Source organism: Myotis daubentonii, chromosome 6, assembly GCF_963259705.1.
Source record: "Myotis daubentonii chromosome 6, mMyoDau2.1, whole genome shotgun sequence".
Lineage (NCBI taxonomy): Eukaryota > Metazoa > Chordata > Mammalia > Chiroptera > Vespertilionidae > Myotis > Myotis daubentonii.
The window spans coordinates 44,389,486-44,413,576 of NC_081845.1; the positions used below are offsets into that span (position 1 = coordinate 44,389,486).

General features: G+C 34.0%; 1 protein-coding gene across 3 annotated transcripts in view; it reads left to right on the forward strand.

Moving 5' to 3' along the window:
* The window catches only part of ASCC3 (activating signal cointegrator 1 complex subunit 3), a 259,219-nt gene that overhangs the window by 49,932 nt on the left and 185,196 nt on the right, over positions 1-24,091 (forward strand). For all 3 annotated transcript variants that reach the window (XM_059700849.1, XM_059700848.1, XM_059700847.1), the window contains 5 exons: positions 4,639-4,846; positions 5,526-5,667; positions 6,250-6,375; positions 20,019-20,219; positions 20,680-20,820. In XM_059700849.1, coding sequence (XP_059556832.1) covers positions 4,639-4,846; positions 5,526-5,667; positions 6,250-6,375; positions 20,019-20,219; positions 20,680-20,820 — 818 coding nt within the window. The remainder of the gene's footprint in view (positions 1-4,638; positions 4,847-5,525; positions 5,668-6,249; positions 6,376-20,018; positions 20,220-20,679; positions 20,821-24,091) is intronic.

Sequence of the window (24,091 nt, forward strand, 5' to 3'; positions counted from 1 at the left end):
CGAAGCCAGACAGTCCCGCTTCTCCCGTTTGAGTCTGGGTCCCTAAAGACTCGCCCGGATCTGGTGCTCAGAGTCTGCGACTCCCTCCCGATTGAAAACAACAACCGCGCCCTCCGCGGCCAGCCCGCTCCGCGCACTCCGCACCTCAGAATTTGACTTCAGCACTGCGCCTCCTCTGAGTGTCCGTATGCGTTTCTCTTTCCTCCTAGTTGTAGGACTTCCACTCAGCCAGCGTTCCTGTGGTTCTGGGTGATGTCCCTTCCGTTTTTTGGTTTCACTTTTGAAGTAGTTGTTCAAAGCAGCAAACTCCGGCGTTAACCTATGCCGCCATCTTGGTTCTCCTCCAAGTAATGTTATAATTTCTTCCCAACTGTTTATTTTGAAAACTTTCAAACCTGTTTAAAGGTACAGGGATTGGACAATGAACATGCCCTTTATGTAGATTTACCAGTTGTTAACATTTTGCTTCCCCTCCCCCTCTTTGTCTTTCTCTCTTCTCATAATTCTCTACATATATGTATGAGCGCACACACCCCTACATTTAAAATTTTTGCTGAACAATGACTAGAAGTTGCAGACATCCTGATAATTCAATATAAAATCTTAAGCATACATGCAAGGAAGCCAAGTCTCCTACTTAACTGCAATAGTTACCACACTTAGCGAGTTGAACATTTATATTGCCATGTATTACGTTATTGTTAAACCCCAGAGAGTTGTCTAGGGAGCCAAAACTATTAACATGCCTGACTTACTCTGGCACAACTGATGCCAAACTCAGGTTTCAAATGATAATCAGGAAAATGTTTCTGCTCTATATCTGAAAGTTTCTTGACAGCCTTCTAAGCAGTTTGGAATTTTTAAAAAGTGTATGAGCATAAGAAATGAAATACTCTTTTTCAAACTCATCAACACTTATCCTTCTATATTATGCCACCTTTTTCTCACATTTATGAGTATGGCACTAAAAGGAAATTATAAAAACAGCCTGGATTTACATCCAAAATTTCTTATTGATTTCCTTTATCCCATACTTTGATTACTGATAGTTTCCTTGAGCTGCTTGGAGATTTGTAGAAACTTTGAAGAATTGGTATTAATTACTTTGTATTTCTATAGGTCTTTGGTTCTTTAAGTGTATTGAATACTTATAAACTGCCTTCATTTAACAGGGCTCCCACCTAGTACTTCATCCAGCACTGCAGTAAGCCAGCGGGGTTTAGGAATATTAAAAATAACTATCTGCCAGAGGAAAAAGCCTGAGTTTAAATATTTAGTCTTGTGATAAAAATTCTAAGAATTTGGTGTTCATTTTTGTCAACCTTCTAAGTGTTATATAGAGATAGTTATTGACCATATAGAGATAGTTATATAGAGATAGTTAATTTCTATAGAGATAGAAATTAATCCAACTTTTATTTTTATTTTTCAATTACAGTTGATAGTCAATATTATGTTTCAGGTATACTTACCATTTAATAGTGTAATTTATTAACAAAATGTTTAAAAATCAGTCCAGCTCACATATTGTTTAGGAAGCTGTAGATGATGAATTAGTGTTATTTTACAATTTCCTTATATCAATTTTTGTATAACATTTATACCCAAAACTCATTTTATTAGGGTCACTTTTTAGATGCAACACACTTTTTAACCCATCAGTCTGCCCTGAAATATTTTCTACTCTTCTCAAACTGCTTTTCCTCTTTTATTCTGTGCTGGATCATTAGCAATGTTGCTAATATCTAAGAATAATCATTACACTATAGAAAATTGAGGTCATTTAAACTAATAGACTTTAACCTTTTCTAAGGACTGTGGTAAAGAAGCTGACAACCCACATATTTTAAGGGTTTCTTTTTGTTTTCTAAGTAGAATTTTTTTCTGTACATGCGTTAAACATGATTCTCCTTAGTTTTGTTTTGGTGGGGGCAGGGGAGGGGCGGATGCAGTACTCTTGAAGAAAAGATTCTTTGGACCCTTGTTACTGTATCACTGTTCTTATCCATTTCTATCTTTTGATATACTTTGTGTTAATGAGCCTTCAAAATTCTCTAAAAAATACCAAGTTACATTTGTATTCTTTATTAAGCTACCTTAGTATGACAAAAACATTCCATTCTTTTCTTCGTCTCTAAAATCGTGGTCTTAGCAATAGTTTAATGCCATGTAGCAATTTTTAGCTTTCATACTGATTTTCTTTTAATGTTTTTATCCAGATATACACCACCCTACTTTATCTCTGTTCTCTTATAACCAGGAAATGTAAAGTAAGGGAGAAGTAGGTGCGCATAGTGTACTGACTGCTAACCTGAGCGTGGTTGTAATTACATTCTGTTTTCAGGACTGATATAGAGACTGCTTAGTACAGGGTGTATTATAAAATAAATTTCAAGTTAGCTCATGCTCTCAAGTGAAAGTGGTTTGAATAGTTGTACAAGACGTTTTTTGTCATATTCTAAAAAGATATAAGCTTCTACATTGTTCTTTAGTAAAATTTTATGTTAGAATTGCTGTTTAGCTTGTTGATTTCTACTTGTCAGTCTCTACCATCACTTAACCCATCAAGGTGAACCATGCTGTTAAGCATTTCCTGCTCTTCAACTTGATTTTTTATTTCCCTACTAGAGGCCTGGTGCACCCCCTCAGGGCGTGGGAGGTGCCCTCAGCCCAGCCTGCATCCTCTGGCAGTCTGGGACCCCTTGGGGAATGTCCACCTGCCAGCTTAGGCCCGCTTCCCCGAGGGATCCTTAGCGCTGCTGTGGAGGTGGGAGAGGCTCCCTCTACCACCGCTTTGCTTGCCAGCCAGGAGCCGGCTTCTGGATGAGCAGCACTCCCCCTGTGGGAGCACACTGACCACCAGGGGGCAACTCCTGCGTTGAGCATCTACCCCCTGGTGGTCAGTGCATGTCATAGCAACCAGTCGTTCTGCCTTTTGGTTGATTTGCATATTAGGGTTTATGATATAGGATTATGTTCAATCTCACAGGACACATATTCTATACATTCTGGTTGTGGCTTTATAGTGCTATTCTTGAGGTAGACATTTTCTTCTTTTAATTTCCTTATTTATAAAATCACAAGTGTGTATAATAGGATTTTGTTACTATCACATTTGTTTAAAATATTAATAACATTAATGTAGCATTTAGTATGTCACCAAAAGTATTCAGTTTCACACACAACATCTTTAACATTCATTTTTAATAAGTGGATGTCATTAGTTGTGTTTTTAAAAATTCTACTTAATATCTAATTGTGTGGCCTTGCAATTTAATTTTCTTTTAGTTCAGAGTACATGTGGAAACTTAGAATGCTGCATTCTTTTTCTAACACTGAAAGTTAGTGGGTTATAAATTCAGTGATTAAAATAGGTTTATAAGACTTAGAAAGTAAGATATGTAAGACGTAGATACTTTTTTTAGAACTGTAAAATGTAGTAGTCCTAATGTATTTAGATGATATTATATCTTATTTTATAATTTTGAGATGTAGTGAATCTTTATTTCTCACTTTCCTTTTTGAGACTTATAAAAAGCCATTATACATAGAGGTGTTTTTTTTTCATGTGATTGAGAGTTAAAATGACTTATTCAAAATCATGTAATGAAGTAGTGACAAATATCTGAAAATAGTGAAGATTTGACTTAAGATGAATTTAGAAAGCTGATTTTCCCATTTTAATGCTATGCTTAATTCCTTCCTTGTTCTATATTAGATCTTGGAATTTGATAAAATACCTTGCACTATGCTGCTCCTTCAGAATATGAACCAAGTCGCATTCTTCATCGTCTTCCTAGCTTAGTAGCAGTGCCTGGAACTTAGCAGGTCCTCAATACAATAATGTGTATTGACGTGAATTGCTTTCAGCAACATTCCTGTTAGTTTCTTTAGGGCTGTAGTCAGCCAAGATACTACTACTTGGAAAGATTTAATTAAGCACAGAAGGTAATCCTGTGGAAGAAAAACTTTCCTGAGTTGACCAAACCACAGGTTTAAATTGTAACTTGTAAACACTGAGCTTTGATTGACCTGGTTCCTTAGTGGTTCTGGCTTTCTTCCATTTTATTTTTTTAAACTTGTATTTCCATGAAAAAGTAGACCATCCTCTTTTTTTTATTTACCTTGGTTATCTTCTAACTATGTCCTGAGCTAATATTAACAAATTTTCTTTCATGTATAAATAAGTAGTAACATATGAATAACTTAACACAGTCAGGCCTATTACATTGGGAAAACATCTAATGTGTAAAGAATATCTTTATTTGATTATTATGGTAATAGGAAATGCCAATTAGTATTGATAATTATTATGTTTATTGAAATTACATGCAGAGAACTTATTTCAAAATTATAAAATTGAATTTTTAAGTTCTGATATTACATGTAAGAATTTATAACATTAAACTGTTTAGTCTATAGGAAGAAAATATCTGCTGATTTTTCTTAAGCTACTATGTAATATCATTTAGATATTGTGATTTTTAAAAACTCTCCTTAAAACATACAAATGAATGTGCCAGTTTTTAAAAAAATGAATTGTTAGAGCATTGTGCGTTCTTAGGTTTTGGTGAGGAGGAAAATGGTGTTAATAAAAGTTAAATTTGCCAAACATGATGTTTTAAATTTGTTTTGTAGACAATTGCAAGAAAATTTTAGGAGAAAATGCTAAACCCAATTATGGATGTCAAGTCACTATTCAGTCTGAACAAGAAAAGCAGTTAATGAAACAGTATCGTCGAGAAGAAAAAAGAAATGCAAGACGAGAAAAAAAGGCTGGAGAAGATGGTGAAATTTCCGGAGAAGGACTTACATGCTTCGATCCTAAGGAATTGCGGATACAAAGGTAATAAAAGCCAGCAGCTGAAAAATAAATGCTCGTGTTGTAATTGCTACTTTTATATATCATTATCATTTTTTAGTTTAGCTTCAAATTTATATTATTCTTCTAGTCACGTTTTCTTACAAGAATAGAATTTTGTTATATGAAAAATAATTTTATGGGATAAGAAAGCAGTGATCTGCTTAATTAGAATGTTCTTGTTGCTTCTAGATAGGTGAGAAATTTAGATTATAGAAGTAAACTATTTTTAGGCACTGTGCACACACCACTAGGTTAATATTTATGAAGTCTACACAATTTTTTTGAGTTATTTGTTTCTTTTCCTAGCTTAATGAATACTTTTTACCTTTTATTATTTAGAAGTAGAAAGGAGAAAAATTAAATGAAGGCATTATTAAACTTGATCTTTAAATATTGAAACCCATTTTTAATTTATAAACATCTTTGGATTGTGACAAACAAAATTATAAATATGATGTTACCTAAAAATGTGTTGACTCCTGTGGGATTTCACAGAAAATTTCGGGATTGCTAATATCTTCCTTTGTATAGTTTAATTTCTTCTCCTTTATAATGAAAGGCTACCTGAAATAGTTATTAATAGTGATCTTGAGTTAATACTGTATACTCTTTGTTGCAAGATAAAAATTTCAGATTTAGCCTATTGTTTTTGTATTTAAAGGGAACAGGCACTTCTGAATGCTAGAAATGTTCCAATTCTGAGCAGGCAGAGGGACATGGACTTTGAAAAAATACGTTATCCCCATGTTTATGATTCCCAGGCTGAAGCCATGAAAACATCAGCATTCATTGCTGGTGCAAAGGTATGTCACTGGTGTTTAACCACTCTGGGATAATACATCTATTATGAGGAAATGACACATAGATTTTCCCTGTTTCCTTTATTACTCTAGTACTGGTGGACTATACTAAGCTAAATTATGTTTAAAAATACTGTGGAAAATGAAATATGTAGTGTATTTAAAGTTCTTCACATATAGTAGATATGCAAAAAATATCTGTTCTCCTCCCTTTCATTATATGCAACTTTTTTATTTTAGCAAATGCATTGCTTTGTGATTAAACTTTACACTATATATTGGATATTTTTCCTACCTTTGTGAGTACATTGGTCTTCCAGAATAACATCTAACTAATGTATACTTGAAGATTCATCAACATAATATGGTTCATATGTTATATGAGATACCTAATACATGAATGCTTTGTGTGTATATGGTTGTTTTCTTTTGTTTGTTGTTTGTTTACCCTTCCTTTTTCTTTAAAGTAGCTAAATTTATTTTTTAGTGCTGTGTGGTAAAGCCAGTAGTGTTCTCTCTCTCTAAAGAATATTTATTATAGAGCTTTTATTTTTATTATTGAATTTTAATTTTTGATGTTTATAGATGATTTTGCCAGAAGGAATCCAAAGAGAGAATAACAAGATGTATGAAGAAGTAAAGATCCCCCACAGTGAACCGATGCCAGTTGGTTTTGAGGAAAAACCAGTTTATATCCAAGACTTGGATGAGGTGAGATGCTCATTTTATAGAGTTCATATTTTTGATGCTTGGTATGTTTATGAATGGATTTGAATTGGAAAAATTCTTTTTCAAGGTCAGTTAGCTAATACAATAAAGAGACATAGGCAGTTGGTTACTGAAGATGTATAGTAGGAGAGTTTAAATTTTAAAAACTGCATATGTACATACATTCCTTTATACATTAAACATTTATGTACATTTCTGTGTACATATTTCTATACTTCATGTTTATTTTGGTTCTTTCAACTAATATTTGGTTCAACCTATATAAATTGACTTAAATAAAATGGTTTAAAGGTTTATGTGTTGTATTGACATATCAAATGGCCAATCTATAATAAAGTGTAATAATTTTTGTGGAAGGGGGGACTATTTTATTTATTTCCCCTCAGGTTGTAAATAATTTCAGACCTATGGAAAAGTTGTGTGAATAGAATTCTCCACATACCCTCTGTCTGTCTAAATTTACCAGTTGTTAAAATTTTGCCATTTTTTCTTTATTTCAAAATAAAACATTTCTTAATTTAGTTCAAAGTATATAATATTACTTAAAGTTAATCTTTTCTATTACCAAAGTGAAGTTGCTTTGTTTTTATATATGAGTAGTCATTCAGAAATATCATATCCTATAGGCAAGCAAAAAGAGCAGCATAAAGTATAATGACAGCCAGTCAAAATTGACACCATTCTATATATATGTGGGTGTATGTATTTTGTTCTACAAAAGTTGAATTATATAATATACATTTTTGTGTGTTTGTATATATCCTTACATATATCTTTCTATGTCAATAGGCATAAATTTTTAGCATTATTTTTACTCACCATACAGTATTCCATTTTATGCCGTTATTACAATTCTTTATTGTTACAATTTTAAGTTCTTTTCTAAAATAAATTTTTATAGTAGACCAACATTGTAATTAAACTTTTATTAGTGGGTTTCATTCTGTGTATTAGAATTACCTGTATAACTTTTCAAAATCCAAATGTTTTGGCCCATACTAGTATTTAGTTATAATTTCTTGGGAGGGGCCAAGATATCTATATTTGAAGATGGTATTGACACTCTGTAGGTGATTTTGAAATGCAGCCAGGGCTGAGAGCCTATGGAATTAAATAATTATATGCATAATTTTTTTTAAATCTTACCAGTCCTTATAAGCATTATCATTAAGATTTATTTCATTTTCTATACTCAGTACTATACTTTTTTTATGTAAAAGCATTGACATTCATTGTCAATATAATGAATTAATCAGGCTTCTTATTTTTCTTTCATACTTATTTCTAAGTAAGTTTTCATTCATGTTTATTTCTGTAAAGGGGCAGATAGTAATTATTTTAGGCTTTGTAGACCACATAGGGTCTCTGTTTCATAGTTATTATTTTCTTCCTTTTTATTAAAATATATTTTCAAAATATAGTAACCATTCTTAGTTTAGAGGCCATAAAAAATTAAAATATATATGGGCCTCTGGTCACATTTGGCCCTGTAGCCCTAGTTGCTGTTCCTTGCTCTATCTTCTTAAACATTCGGTCATTTGTGGTATTTCTGGATTGATTTTAATTAATAAATATTTCTTATTTTACTTCCATACCCCAAGTATAAGAAACTTGTTCTCAAAGCATTGGCCTCCTCTGCAAACCCTCAGCTGGGTTCCTCTCCAGCAGTCTTTGGGTCCTTATTTTACTCTTTTGTTTAGTGGGTACAGTATATTTGGAACCCTTCCAAGTGAGCTTCAGATCTCATGTGGGGAAATAAGTAGTACATTCTAATTTAAGAAAGCAATTTATAAGTCCCCAATAAAAATAATTCTGAGATTATTTTATGGAAATGAGTTAAGGACATCAAATTGTATATTTAAAACATAAATTTTTAAATGTACCAATTTAAGTAGGTATTTCTAAATTTTTGTTCTTTAGGAAAGCAATACCATGCATGTCGTTAAGCATTGGAATACTGGAATACACACATACAAATTTGTCTGTTGAACTGACTGTTCTAAATAAGTCATTAATACTTTCATTTATATAACATGTTTTTACTATGTTACTTATATTAAATGAAATCTTGACCTGATCTCATAATAAATTATTCAAATACGGTTAGATTGAGTGCGGTTAGATTGAGTGCAAGTGGATCAATTTCCTTGAGGGTTCTGTTGGTGAAACTTTCTTGTTTAAGGAGATGTACATTTAAAATGACATTCTTGCTTTATTTAATTAGTTTTGGAAAGTTTAAAGTCATGTACTGTAAAGTGTAAATTAAAAAATTACCTATAATTTAATATCTGTAACATTTTGTGAGCTTGACCATATTAAGTCCAAACACTTTACTCTCTTTAAAAGATTTCAGGCATGCTGGTGGAAATAATTTAAAGGTTAAAGTCAGAGCTGAAACCAGTTATTGCCATAAATATCAGCCAAGAAACTGAAAATGACATTTTCTATGTGGGATTCAACAGAATTTGACATAGACTCTTTGGCTTCTGTTTTATTGCCATGATTAGAAGTGCAGCTGTTTATTCTAAGGCAGGTCCCACAATTTGGGCCAAGTAGACAGCAGTGCCAATGAAATATGCTACAACACTTATAGTGACATCCTGGAGGGATACATACTAGTATAGCACACGTCAGTATGAGTTCACCCCCTTATGAAAATAATATATTAAGGTGATAGAAAGTACTGGATTGTTCGCTTTTCACTTCTGCTTTACGCCTCTGAAGTTTGTATACGTAATTATAACACTGGTTTTGTGAAACCAGGCCTCACTTATTACGGTGTTTCTGTCTAAAGCAAACCAAACCTAGCCCAATCAAACCCATAGCTTTGCTCCAACCATGTCGTTTACCGTCTTCTTGCAACTGTGAATGTGACTTGGCATAGCAACTTGATGAAGGTGTTTCAGAGTGACATCTGACATATTGAATTATTATTAAGAGTGTGCTGGTAGAAACATGTGTGCAATTTTGTTGGTTTATCAGTGGAGTTTGTTATGATTGTGAAGCCAAAGTTTTGTGTTTTAAATCTCCTCACGAGACTTCTTTAGTTTTCCTTAGCATTCAAGCCTTAACTCATACCTGGGAAATTAGTGTCCTCTTGACTCACATTATACTTTAAGTTCTCATAAAATGTGATATTGCTGTTGTTTGTTTTTCTCTCCTTGTGTTTTTCTCTTCAAGAACAGGCAGTAATAGCTTTTTATTTATCATTTTGTCATCAGGGAGGGAGTATAGAAGGGCCATCTATTTATTTAGTTGGGGTTTTGTTGTCATTATGCTTCTTGGCTGGAATGTTTTCAGTATGAGAGAATTTTTAAGAATTGACATTTGTGGGCATGTTAAGTATTTTTGGTTACACTTTTAAATGGTCTAAATGCATTCCATTAAATAATATGAAAGATTTATGAATTATGCATTGCAATTTCTTATTGCTTTTTTGTATGTAATAAAATATGGCTCGATTTCATTTTACAAAATAACTAACTCATCTTATTTTCACAAAATCTTACAATCTCACTTCTTTCAAAGATTTAATAGTAGATTACTCTCCTGAGGTCTTTTGTTGCTAAAACATAATTTCCTCCACCCAGATTGTCTGATTCAAAATGAATTATTGTCATGAAACATTAAAGCACACGAATCTTTAGTAAAGAGAAATCAACAGTGGCCATGCACTTCTTGTCTCTTAATTAACAGAATGTAGTAATTTCTAAGTGCTTTTTCAAGTGAGAGTACATATTGGAAATTTGGTGTTTGGTAAAGATGTAGGACTCTTTTTATGCCATAATGAAAAACAAGATGAATCAGGTATTTGGAGTTTACATTAAAATATTAGATATTTATATCTATAAAGCAATAAATCATTGTTTTTAAAACATTAAGACAATATTGAATTGTAGATCTCCTTTTGTTTATTCCTAAGATAAATATTTTGTATCTAAACAGAAAAGTATTTTATAGAGCTGATTATAAAATCATTCACTATAAAAATATAGTATCTAAAATGTAATAGAAAGTGAAAGTTTCTTTATAATCCAAGTTCCAGTGGAACAGTTTGACATATGTATCTTTTCATATCTTTTTGTATTAAACTATATTTAATTCGTTATTTTACTATTCTGTGGCATACCTTTTTAAAAAAATATATATTTTATTGATTTTTTAAAGAGGGGAAGGGTGAGGGATAGAGAGTTAGAAACATCAATGAGAGAGGAACATCGATCAGCTGCCTCCTGCACACTCCCTACTGGGGATGTGCCCGCAACCAAGGTACATGCCCTTGACTGGAATCGAACCTGGGACCCTTCAGTCCGCAGGCCGATGCTCTATCCACTGAGCCAAACCGGTCAGGGCTGTGGCATACCTTTTTTATTTTCAGATACATTTACCTAATAACATATGTATATCTTCTTCTATTTAACTACTGTAATTCATGAAGCATGTATCATGAATTATTTAATCAGCCCAGATGAATAGATATTCAACTTCTTTTTATTATAAATGCTAATATAGCAATATCTTTGTGCTTGATTATTTATCTGGCTTTCTTATTTCAGTTAGTTTAATTTGGATACATTTTTTGAAATGAAATTTTTAGGTTAAATGATATGTAAGTTTATTAATGTTAATCATTTATATGTGATATATATAATATACTAGAGGATCGGTGCATGAAATTCATGCATGGGTACGGTCCCTAGGCCTGGCCGGCTATTGAAGCTCCAGTGTCTGGCATGGAAGGGCAGGTCCCAGCTGAACTCTGGGCAGCATGTGGGCTCCCAACCCCCGCCTGACCCCCTCAGCCTGAGTCATTGGTCCCCCGCCCAGCTCCCTCAGTGCCTGGAAGCCAGGTGGTGGTCCTGCGCCCCACCCCACCCACCACCGCTGGTCGCTGTCTGCGGGGCAGTTGGTGGGGCTATTGGGCCCTGCTCGTACTGCGTTGGCCTTGTGCTGCCTGCTCACCTCCTTCACCATCCCGCCACGGTCCCGCTCTCAGGGCCCATCCGGGCAGCAGAGACTCCACTGCTGCCCACTGCCAGCGCTGTGTTGCTGACATGCGCCATGTTCCGCTTTGACCCCTGGTGGTCAACGCACGTCATAGCGAGCGGTTGAACTCCAGGTTGAGGGGACAATTTGCATATTAGGCTTTTATTATATAAGATATGAAGATACAAAAATAGTCAATTTTTAAAAAGTCTTAAATACTCAGATAAATAAAAATCATTTTTCTATTTTGCAATTTTGCGGTTCTTAGAATGGTCAGTATTTTTATTGACTTGGTATTTTTATATTTGATGAAATTAAGTTACTTGATTAAAAAGTTTGCATAAAGTATAAAGATTTAGAGTAATGAAATCAGTAAAGTTGACAAGTTTTTAACTTGGACTTTTAATTTGGACTTTGGTGTTGCATATCTGAGTTCCAGTCCTTGCCTTGCTTACTGTCCATTCATCTACCCCTGAAGGAGTTCTTTAATCACTCCATGCCCCAGTTTCTTCATCTTTAAAAGAAGAATAATAAGGGGTCAATTGGGGAAAAAGGAGACATATGTAAAACTTAAGATAATAAATAAATATTAAAAAATAAGCCTATATAATAAAGTGGTAATATGCAAATTGACCATCACACTCTCGCACAAGATGGCCACCCACATGTGGTCACAAGATGGCTGCCACAAGGTGGCCGGCAGGGAAGGGCAGTTGTGGGTGATCAGGCCTGCAGGGGAGGGCAGTTAGAGGCGACCAGGCTGGCAGGGGTGGGCAGTTAGGCATTGATCAGGCTGGCAGGGGAGCAGTTAGGGAGTGATCAGGCTGGCAGGCAGAAGTGGTTAGATGCAATCAGGCAGGCAGGGAGGCGAGCAGTTGGGAGCCAGCAGTCCTGGATTGTGAGAGGGATGTCCGACTGCCGGTTTAGGCCCAGTCCCTGTGGGACATCCCCCGAGGGGTCCCAGATTGGAGAGGGTGCAGGCTGGGCTGAGGGACACCCCCCCACACACATAGTGCATGAATTTTGTGCACCGCTTCTCTAGTATTTAAACTAATTCGAAGGGCTGCTAGAAGAGTAATCCAATTTACCTTTTTGTCTTCGGATGGTAAAACTCTAGGAATAACTTATAATACTTTTGTAATGCTTGAGAGCTCATGTAGGTTTTTTCTTTTTTTCAGATGCTTATTTAATTTATTATTTCTTAAAAGAATCAGTTGTATTTCTTTGTGTATGTTTTTTCTTTTCCTTTTTTTCATAGAGATCGTCACATTTCAAAAACTAGAAATTTTTATGTAGTAAAATTTTTCTTATTTATATCTGTTCCCCACCTGTTTTCCATTAATAATCATTGTATTTAGATCATATGAACTTTATGTATGAATGTCTACAAGCAAATATAAATACAGATTCTTATTCCCTATTTCCTACCCCACCAACTTTAAAGAAAAAAACTAGGATGCTATAATATTGTTCTACATCTTGCTTTTTTTTTTACATAAGGAGATTCTTTTCATCTTAGTAAATAGAAAACACTCCTATTCTGTTCTATGGCTGCATGCAATCTATTGTGTGGCTGTGACCTAATTTATTCAAGTGGTAGTGTATTGACGGCATTTGGATTGTTTCTAGTTTTTGCTGCCACAAATAATTTTCTGATGAGTAATCTTTTGCATACATAGTTTTGCAGATGTGCAAGTATGTTTTGGGTGTATTCTAAAAAAGTGAAATTACTAAGCCCAAGTTTGTAAGCATTTGTGAAAGAAAGGTTTTTATTCTTAAAATGAAATAGGTCATATTTTGAAAGAATGCATTTGTATTCACTGGAAAGTGAGTATCTTAACAATGGGTTTCCAAATTTTTTATTACAGCTCACGTTAAAAAATTATTTTCCATTGTGATTCAGTATAACACAAACACAAATAAAATTTTCATGAATCAGTATTTACCTTATCATATGTGATACATTGTACTACTTTCTTTTTCTTTCACATTGTTTTCTTTAAAAATGCTGGCACAGTCCACTAAGTTGAACATAACCTTCTATGTGAATAGCACTGACCTAGAGTCCTGTTGTGTGTGGTAAAAGGGGATCCCTACTTGCACTGGAAAGTCCCAAGAGTTCCCTATAATTCTTATACACCTAATAAAAAGAAATAAGCATGATTTTAACTGATTTTTTCTAATGCTGTCTTAGTGTCGGGAGGATTTTAAAATTGTAAAAATTACATTTTAAAACAACACATTTTTGGGGTATTCCCAGAACAAATGTAACAGGAGCTGATGTAATTCAAGGTCACTAGTTTCACTGGAGGCTGCAGTGAATGAGTGTAGAAAAAAGGTAATTTGGCTAGTATTTATAATATCTGATGGAAAACAATTGTCAAGCTTAAATAATGTGAGCAGAAAAACTTATACCAATCTCCTGTCCTGGAGATAGTCATTGTGTTTAACACAAAGTGTCTTATGTATTATTTATAAAAATTCTTCAGTGATATAGCTCAAAAATGGTATTATGATTTAATACCATTAGGACTCAGCTAAAGCAAATACAGAAAAAACATCACTGAATATTTGCTTTGTGCCAGGTACTACACTAGGTATTAGGGAGACAAAGATGAAAAACTTAAGTCCTAACTCTATGTAGTTTCATAGTCTAGCGCAGCGGTTCTCAACCTGTGGGTCACGACCCCTTTGGCGGTCGAATGACTCTTTCACAGGGGTCGCCTAAGACCATCCTGCATATCAGATATTTACATTACCATTCATAACAGTAGCAACATTACAGTTATGAAGTAGCAACGAAAATAATTTTATGGTTGGGTCAGAACACGAGGAACTGTATTTAAAGGGCCAGAAGGTTGAGAACCACTGTAGAGGAAAAAATAACTCCTTATATTTATCATTTAGCACTTTAGAGAATATAAATGATTTTATATGATCAGGGGAAGTATTTGTCAATCTTTTAAAAAAAAAGCTGAGAAATGAAACTTCTGTTGGAACCATTGTTGTATGTGGTAGATGCTTAGACTTAACTGTTTTATTTTAGACTTTGAGTTTGGAATGCAGAAATAAGTAGTAGTGATTTAATCAATGTTGGAAAATAACTTTAATTCCATTTTTTAACAGAGTCAATAAATGGTTACTTGTTTTCTGGTTTCTTTGCTTCCTAAGGATAAATTCATAGAGAATAAGAGGTTAGATGAAAACTAATGTTCTTTTTCTTCTCCCAAACATTCCAATATTGAAAGTTTATAATGTAGTTCTTCTGCATTCCATGACTCAGATTATGGCAGGGCTTTTCTGACCAAGTTAAGGATTTTGGATATTGCCCTAAGAGCCTTTCCTGCAATGTAGCCTGCTATGTTCTGACAGTGTAGTGATGAAGTTTAAAACATCATGTCAGTAATCTGGATGCTGTCTAGAGCTGCACTGTTTAACACGGTAATTACTAGCCACATGTAGCTGTTGAACATTTGAAATATGTTTAGTCTGGGTTGAGAAGTGCTCTAAGTGTAAAAATATACTAATTTCTCAGACTTAATATGAATAAATAATGCAAAAGTTTCATTATTTATTGATGCATATTAAAACAATATTTTATATACATTAATTTCACTTTTTAAAAATGTTTTATAATGTTGCTTTTCAAAATTTTAAATGTACTTATTTGGCATGCATTATATTTCTGTTGGACAGTGGTGATCCACACTAGGAATATTTAAAGTTTTTTTAAACATTCTGATTTCTTTTATTAGTGGGACTACTTTATTTTTTTAGTATATAGTTCCAGTAATTAAGAGTTTCCTACCAATAAGGTGTCTGATGTTTGGTCTTCCATTATTCTTAGTAGAGTGTTTATTTTTAGTTAAAGAGTGCTATGACTATGTAAACTTGGGAAAGTCATTGTACCTCTCTGAAATGCAATTTTTAAAAATCCTTGACCTCCCAAAGTGAGATGCAATTGCATGTTTGAAATATCTCCTTGGACATGTAATGGGCCTGTCAAATAGAATGTTTATTTCCTATCTCAGTCTGTCCTTTTAGCTTTTCTTACATCATAAATAGAACTGCCACCCATCTACTCAAGGGAAAAAAGGTCATCTTTGATATATCTCACTTCTTTCCACTCTCTCATTTAGCTCATCATCAAATCGTTGGTTGTACCTCAGAAATATAGTGTGTATCCTCCTACCTCTCTTTTTCCACTAATTACCTAGTGAATACTCCAAGATGTTAAGGAAGGTATTCATGTAAATTGTTGTATTTTTTTTTTAATCCCATGGCTGATAAATGATTTATGGTTTGGAGCATGGTTTGTGAAGTATATTAGAGATATGAGATTCTAGTATATAGAGCTTGGACTGAGTGTGCTGATCATATCCTCTGAGTTGTAATCATCTCTCAAACTTTGTACCTAAACCACATGAATCCAGAGGAAACAAACTATTAAAGTTGTGCAGTGTATATCTTGGGTATCTATATTATTTTTTCTAAATATATGCTGAAATTATAATGTTTACTGTGAGAATATGTTAAACTTAAGCATCTGATACATATACTAGATTGGAAGGTATGGCATTGTTCTGGCTTCATCTTAGATACCTTGTTAATGCTTTTTAATTTACTGGATGCATAAGTACCTATATTTGATTATTATAAACAATTAACAAAGTATGTTTAGGGTACATTGTTGATCTTCCAGGTAAATAGCATCAGATTATTTTGAAAAATACAGTGTACACTTAAGAGCAGCCTATGTAGCCAGTCTTTGATAAAGGATATTAGATACATATTTTCTATGGAATTACCTTATTTGTCATGCCTTATATTTCTGTTGGACAGTGGTGATCCACTACTAGTAGTAGTCAGATGAATCCAAAATATATGTAGACAAGTGGATTTAGGAGGAAGCTTTAACATTTAAAATACTTTTGATCTGCTGATTATGGCATATTTTTAAAATGCTTAGTTAAGACCAATTAAAAGTGAAAATTGTATATGTTTAGAATGACTATCTGGGCCAAACATGAAACCTTTATGATAAATGAACCATGAGACACTCAGTTTTCTGAATAAAAGCAAATCCTAAAATGCTTAGAAAAATAGTTGCAATTTAACGTTATGCATTCATTAATGCATAAAATCAATACATATTTCTTTTATTAGCGGAATAACAAATGTTTGGAAGCAATGATTGTTAGTACCATTTAATTAGACATTATGAATAAAGCAGTGAATATTATTATTACATACTTCTAAATTGGAGTAAAATAGTTTTGATATAACCACACTCTCTTTTGTTTTAAGGTATTTGTAAATATAATTTGAATATTGCTCAAATAGAAGAAATCCCTTATACATAATGAACTTTAACTTAATTTCTCATGTGCTAGTAGCTAGCTCTCAGACACAATTAGAAATATATTAATCTTCTAGTGATAATTTTAAAATATTGTTCCAATTGCTGTTTTTACACATTCCTTTTACTTTTTTACCAACAAGTTTAATGATGACAGTTATTTCATTAATTTTCATAAATTCAAAAGGAGAAACAAAAAGAAACTCTTTGAAAAAGAGGGTAGACCATGAGCTGTTTGAAATAATTTATAAATTTTTGGAGGGTTTTTTATTTTGTTTTGTAACTTGCTGTTTCTTTAACAGAGTGTATATGTGCAAGTATATTTTAAGTATTCTTTTGTCACAGTTTTTGGGAAATGAATGTAGACACTAATTGACTAGAAAAATAAATTATTGTATAATATATTATTTAAAACAGTAAATCTGTTGGTGGTTTGTATTTGGAAATAAGACAAACAGTTCAGGTCCCATCTGTTCCACAGTTAGCAGTGTGGACTTGGGTGGACTATTATTTAACTGCTCAAGGCCTCGGTTTCATTTGCTAATTTCTTTATATTGTCTTTCAGGAAAAACTTCAGAGGTTTCTAGAGGATTCTCTATGTAGTTTGGACTTCATAGTTTGGTTATGGCCAACTTTCCCATCTGTATCACACAACTACTAACATTTAACTACTTCTATGTGTTTTTCTAATATATTTTTCTTCTACCCAAAATGGCATTCTTCTTAGCGACTTTTCCCTTGGATAACCTCACCACATAGTTTATCTTTACCATAGAAAATTAAAATGATGTAATATAAATTTTAACACACTTTAAAAAAAAAATCACAACTAATACATTTTAGACACTCTAACTTTTGTTAAGAAAATGAATGCTTGCCGAAACCGGTTTGGCTCAGTGGATAGAGCGTCGGCCTGCGGACTGAGAGGTCCCAGGTTCGATTCCGGCCAAGGGCATGTACCTGGGTTGCGGGCACATCCCCAGTAGAGGGTGTACAGGAGGCAGCTGATTGATGTTTCTCTCTCATCGATGTTTCTAACTCTCTATCTCTCTCCCTTCCTCTCTGTAAAAAATCAATAAAATATATATATTTTTTAAAAAGATGGTGGTTTAAAAAAAAAAAAAAGAAAATGAATGCTTAAATGGGTATATCCTTCGTATAATAATAGTTACGAGTCTACTTTAATACAGTATTGTAGATTGACACGGTTCAATACCGTTACTGTTTTTAAAAAGTAATGCACTTGTGGATGGGTGGTATTTGCAGTTGCTGTCAACATTTGAATGATTTTATCACCCACTATAGCTACATTCCATGAGATCAGAATGGACCTGGCCGGTGTCGCTCAGTGGCTGAGCATTGACCCTGGATCCAGGAGGTCATGGTTGGATTTCCAGTCAGGGCACATGCCTGGGTTTCAGGCTCAATCCCCAGTGGGGGACTAATCAATGATTCTCTCTCATCACTCATGTTTCTGTCGCTCACTCCCTCTCCTTTCTTCTCTGAAATCAATAAAAATACATAAAAAAAACCCACTAATGAAATAATTCTTATGTGTTTCAAAAGAAAAAGAGCAGGAATGGAAGTTTCTATGCACAAAAATTTCCATGCAGTTTATCTCAATAGAAAACCATAGAGACTGTTTAAATGTTTATTAAGAGAATATCCAAAATACTTACTTATAATTCTATAAAATACATAATACAGCCAATAGCTCTAATCCAGTTTTACTCAAGAGTTTGAGCATCAGCCTTGGGCTGAAGGGTGGAGGGTTCTAATCCACTTAAGGGCACATACCTGGATAGTGGCCTTGATACCTTGCCACTGTTGGTGTTGTGCTGGAGGCAACCAATCAACGTGTCTTTCTTATTTGCTGTTTCTCTCTCTCTCCCTCCCTTCTACTCTCTCTGAACAAAACAAAAAGAAAAAAAAATACAGTGTTGTAAACTTCCATATAAAATAGGTTTGTTTGTCAGGCTATTCTTCTAAGGTGTTAGTCTACTTCTTGCTTGAACTGTTATCTTTAAGCATATAAGAATAAGTTTTTTATTTATGGTTGAATATAGTTTTGTTTTGAACTGCTATATACGTATTTTGGTTAGTTCTAGTTTACTCTTTTTTTAGAGGATGATAAGTATGCAGTGCATATCTTTTTAAGACTTTCCCCTTCATTCATTCAATTTATTTATTAGTCAATAAAAATTTATTTACAGGCTTATTATGTTCCCAGCAATTGGTTAGGTACTAGGGAAATATAAAGAGTAATAAAACTGAATCTTTAGTTTCAATCCAGTGGGCCATATATACATATAAACAAATCATTTCAATATTTGTGGTTAAGGGTCATAATAACAATATAAAAACAGGGTTGTATGAATGTCTAGCTGCTGAGAGAAATGGAAGTTTCTTAAATCATTTTAAATATGGCAAATATAAATAAGTAAATGTAATAATTGCTTAAGGACTTAGAGTCGGCCAGAGATTACAGTTGAACTTAAACTTGAGTGATAATGATGCCTCAGTGTTAGGAAAGACATTATAGATAGTGCAAAATCACAAAGGATGTCAGAGCATTGTACATAGAATAGCAGTGGTGAAGGATAACAAGGGTTTACATTTTGAAGGGTCCTGTTTAGGGCACATGCTGTCTTAATTTTTTTCTCTATTAAAACAACATAACAATAGTACCTATACCATAGAATTGTTCTCATGATGAAATAAGGACTATATAAAGTGCTTACAATTGTGCTGTAGTGTAAGCTATGAATAAATGTAATCTGTAGCTGTTATTCCTTATGATTATAGCTGCCTTTTCAAAGTTTTTTAAAACAATCCATAAGATATTGAAATAGAAATTTTCGTTGATTTATATCACCAGGAATTTTCTGGTTTGCACATTCATTACTCATCTTCAATATAAATAAACTAGAATACCATATATATTCAAAAGATACCTATGTTTAGTTTTGTTTCCTCACCTTATTAACTTATCATTGTTTTATACTTAGGATTGTGTACAGAGATACAAGTATAGATCCATTATCATACTGTTTTCAAATTTAGTGAGTTGCAATTCCCAAATGCATTATTAGAATTGTATAATAGTTATGAATTGCTCTCAATTGAACATACTTTCATTTAAATATAGGACACATTGAGAGACTGAACAAATTAGTCATTTGTGTGTTATTGTTTTTAATCAAGGGAAGTAAATGTTTGTATTTACTGTTTTGTATGGGTCCGTCACATTATTATTTATAATGGGTCATGTCTTTTTTAGATTGGTCAGCTGGCTTTTAAAGGAATGAGAAGACTCAATAGAATTCAGTCAATTGTCTTTGAGACTGCCTACAACACCAATGAGAACATGCTGATTTGTGCCCCAACTGGAGCTGGAAAGACCAACATTGCAATGCTTACAGTTTTGCATGAAATTCGACAACATTTTCAACAAGGTGTTATCAAAAAGAATGAATTTAAGGTAGGAAATCAACAAGCCAGATAACAGCTTTTTAAATTGTAAAATTAAAAATTATTTGGTCGTTGTACATGTTATATAAAATCCGTAAGTCTTTTAGGATTATTGTACATGAAATCACATACAGAATGCTGCTTGAATTACTTTATTGCTATTACGGCAATCTCTGCTTGTGTTATGAAAATCCCATTAATCCTGTGAAAAATCTATGAAAATACATTTAACTTTGAAGCAGAAAGAATTTTCCAAGTGATAAGGCTGTATAAACAAATTCTATTGTCCTTTAAATAGCTGTATACTTATCCAACAAAGGTAGGTACTTTTCATATATCACTATTAAGGGTTTTCACTAGAAGTGGCTAGAATCATATTTTGTAATAAATTATGACTTGTATTGACCACTGTAAAACAAATAACATTGTAGTTGTTGCTCATTCGTCAAGCTAGTGTTTCTTTGGTACAGATTGTGTATGTTGCTCCAATGAAGGCCTTGGCAGCTGAAATGACAAATTACTTCAGCAAACGTCTACAACCACTGGGCCTCGTTGTGAAAGAATTGACTGGTGATATGCAGTTGTCAAAAAGTGAAATTTTACGAACTCAGGTATGTTGCATACTTACATTTTTAAAATATCTTTTTTTTTTTCAGGTAAATGTGAAAATTGCTAAATAGCTATATCTGAAGTAACTGTAAACATAATAAACACATAATTTAATGAATTTTATTTATAACCACGTCTCCTATAAAAGAGGTTTATGTGGGGCTTCGTTTTACGGTATCCCTTCTAACTTCTGCGATTTTTGCTATATCTTGAGTTAGATTCCTGGTGTAGATTTTAAGTCCGTTGACAATAAATGTTCTTTTGAAACACAAGGGAGTAAGGATAAGACAGACTTCAATTGTAAGAGCAGAAGAATATGTAGATATTTAAATGATTCCCCTAGTCCAGTGGTTGGCAAACCGCGGCTCGCGAGCCACATGCGGCTCTTTGGCCCCTTGAGTGTGGCTCTTCCACAAAATACCATGTGCGGGTGCGCACGTACAGTGCGATTGAAACTTTGTGGCCCATGCGCAGAAGTTGGTTTTCGGCCTGGGCGAGCCTATTTTGAAGAAGTGGCGTTAGAAGAAGTGGGTGGTGTCGGTCGGTCGGTCGGTCGGTCGGGCGACGGGAGACGTTGTGGAGTGAAAGAAGATGTAGTGTCTAGGATTGAGAAAGGTATGTTGAGATGGTTTGGGCATATAGAGAGGATGAACGAAAGGAGGTAGACGAAACAAGTATACAAAACGAGTGTGGATGGGAGAGTTGGAAGGGGTCGACCTCAGCGAACATACCTCAATCAGATTGAGGGCATTTTTAGCAAAGGCCAGTTTAGGAGTACCCTAATTAAGTTAATAACAATGTACCTACCTATATAGTTTAAGTTTAAAAAATTTGGCTCTCAAAAGAAATTTCAATCGTTGTACTGTTGATACTTGGCTCTGTTGACTAAGGAGTTTGCCAACCACAGCCCTAGTCTCCTAAAACATTCCATTTGGATTATTTAATTAAAGGAAAAGTTTTTAGTCATTCTTTATTTCATCACACAGGAAGTTACTTAATCATGCTCTGGATAAAGTACTCCAATAGGTGACATGCATGACAGCAAAAACATTTAAGATTCACAGTTCCTGCCCTCAAGGATCTTATGATTGAGTAGGCAAAAACTATCCTATATAATAAAAGGCTAATATGCAAATCGACTGAACAGTGGAATGACCGGTCACTATGATGTGCACTGACCACCAGAGAGCAGGTGCTCAATGCAGAAGCTGCCCCCTGGTGGTCAGTGTGCTCCCACAGAGGGCGCGCTGCTCAGCCACAAGCCAGGCTGATGGCTGGCGAGTGCAAAGGCAGTGGCAAGAGCCTCTCCCACCTCCGCAGCAGCAATAAGGATGTTTGATAGAGGGCGTGGGGTGTGGGCCTAAGCGGTCAGTTGAACATCTCCTGAGGGCTTCCAGACTGCTAAAGGGTGCAGGCCAGGCTGAGGGACCTCTCCCTCTCTCCCAAGTGCACACATGTCATTCACTGGGCCTCTAGTGTTAGATATACAACTAGATTATCATTAATGGATACAACATGTAAGTAGGTGATGTTTATAGTACTTTTAATAAATAAAATCCCAAGTGACCAAATATTAATGGGGTAATTCAGGGGAGTTTGATAGAAAATAGATGATAATAGCTTTTGGAACATTGAATGAACATTGATTTAAAATGTGATTGGAAGGTGTATTAAATGTTTCCTTGGACTGCCATAACAAATTACTATACGCTGAAAAACTTAAATGAACACAAACTTAACTCTCACAATTCTGGGGTGAGAAGTCCAAAGTCAAGGTGTCAACAGGGTTAGTTTCTTCTGGAGGCTCTGACAGAGTACTTTTTTCCACATCTCTCTCTCAGTTTCTGGTGGCTGCTGGCAATTCTTGGCATTTCTTGGTCTGTAGACACATCCCTCCAGTCTCTGCCTCTGTCTTCGCATGGCCTTCTTCCCTGGGTGTCCTTTCTCCTACTCTTCTAAGAACACTATTCATTGGATTTAGGCCTTTTCCAAGTCCAATATGAATATATCTCAAGATGTTTTACCTTGGTTATATCTGCAAAGAGCCTTTTTTCCAAATAAAGTTACATTCAATTTCTGGGTGAATATCTTTTGGGGTGTTACCATTCAACCCACTACAACAGATAACAGGTACACTGAACCACATGACAAAAAAAACAAACAGATTCCAGTTAAATGTATTTTGGGGTTAATAAAGATGAGTGCATTATAATCGATATTGGTGTCAATTTTACCAGTTGCCTTTCATAGATAATTTTTTAAAAGTTGATCCAAACCCATGCATTTTACCCCATAACATTTTTGTAGAATCTTATTATTCCAAATTAATTTTTCTAAAAACTAATAATTATATCCATACATTAAATGCATAATGCTTTTATCATCATTAGTTTAGTATCACCTGCCTGGAGCTATTTTAATAATTTCTTAAAGTGCCTTTTAATTAAAAGGACGTTCTCTAGTCTTTGATATATGATCAAATTTGTATTATTCTCTGTGAAATTTGAGAGATTAGATATCATTTAGCTTTTTCCTTGAAGCATTCTAAATTTGATTTCATTAAACTATATGTTTACATAGAGTAACTTTGTCTAACAAATTTTGATTCTTTTTATATAACTTGTGCACTTAACACAATGACCGGAATCATGTTTAAAATTTTAAGTTTATACAATAAAGAGAAGGGAGTTTTACACATTTGTATAACACAGTTCAATATTATGTCCAGTTTCCTTATTTATGGATGCATTTGGTTTTGAAAGCTTGTTCATATTTTCATAAAGTGGCATTATGTATGCTGGGTTCCGAGGCTGCTCCAAGGGAGCTCTGAACATGTAATTGCAGAGATCAAATCTCAGAAACTACACATCAGAACGTTGACTGTTAGAAAAATTTTTTAGTGTGTGATTTTACTTTTATAATGTCTTGGTAAAGGCATATGCATTAAATCAAAATCCGCTATTTTTCAAATTATCTCTGGTAACAGTTAAATTTCCTGAAATTGGAACCATTCTAGAGCGTGAGACCATGCTTCTGATGTGTCTTACTTAAAGAAGTGAATTTTGTATCCTGGTGACCACAATGAAGTTTAGGGAAGAAATTAAGTCAAATTATTCCTCTTTTATTGCTTGGAGATTAAAAAAATAGCATTAAGAAATTTATTGTAAATATTTAAGTTCAGCTTTGGCAATCTTATCTCACTGTTACGTGAAATCCAGGGCCTTTCTTCTGTGTATTTCTGCTTTAGTCTTTCTGCGCACTATTAACAGACTT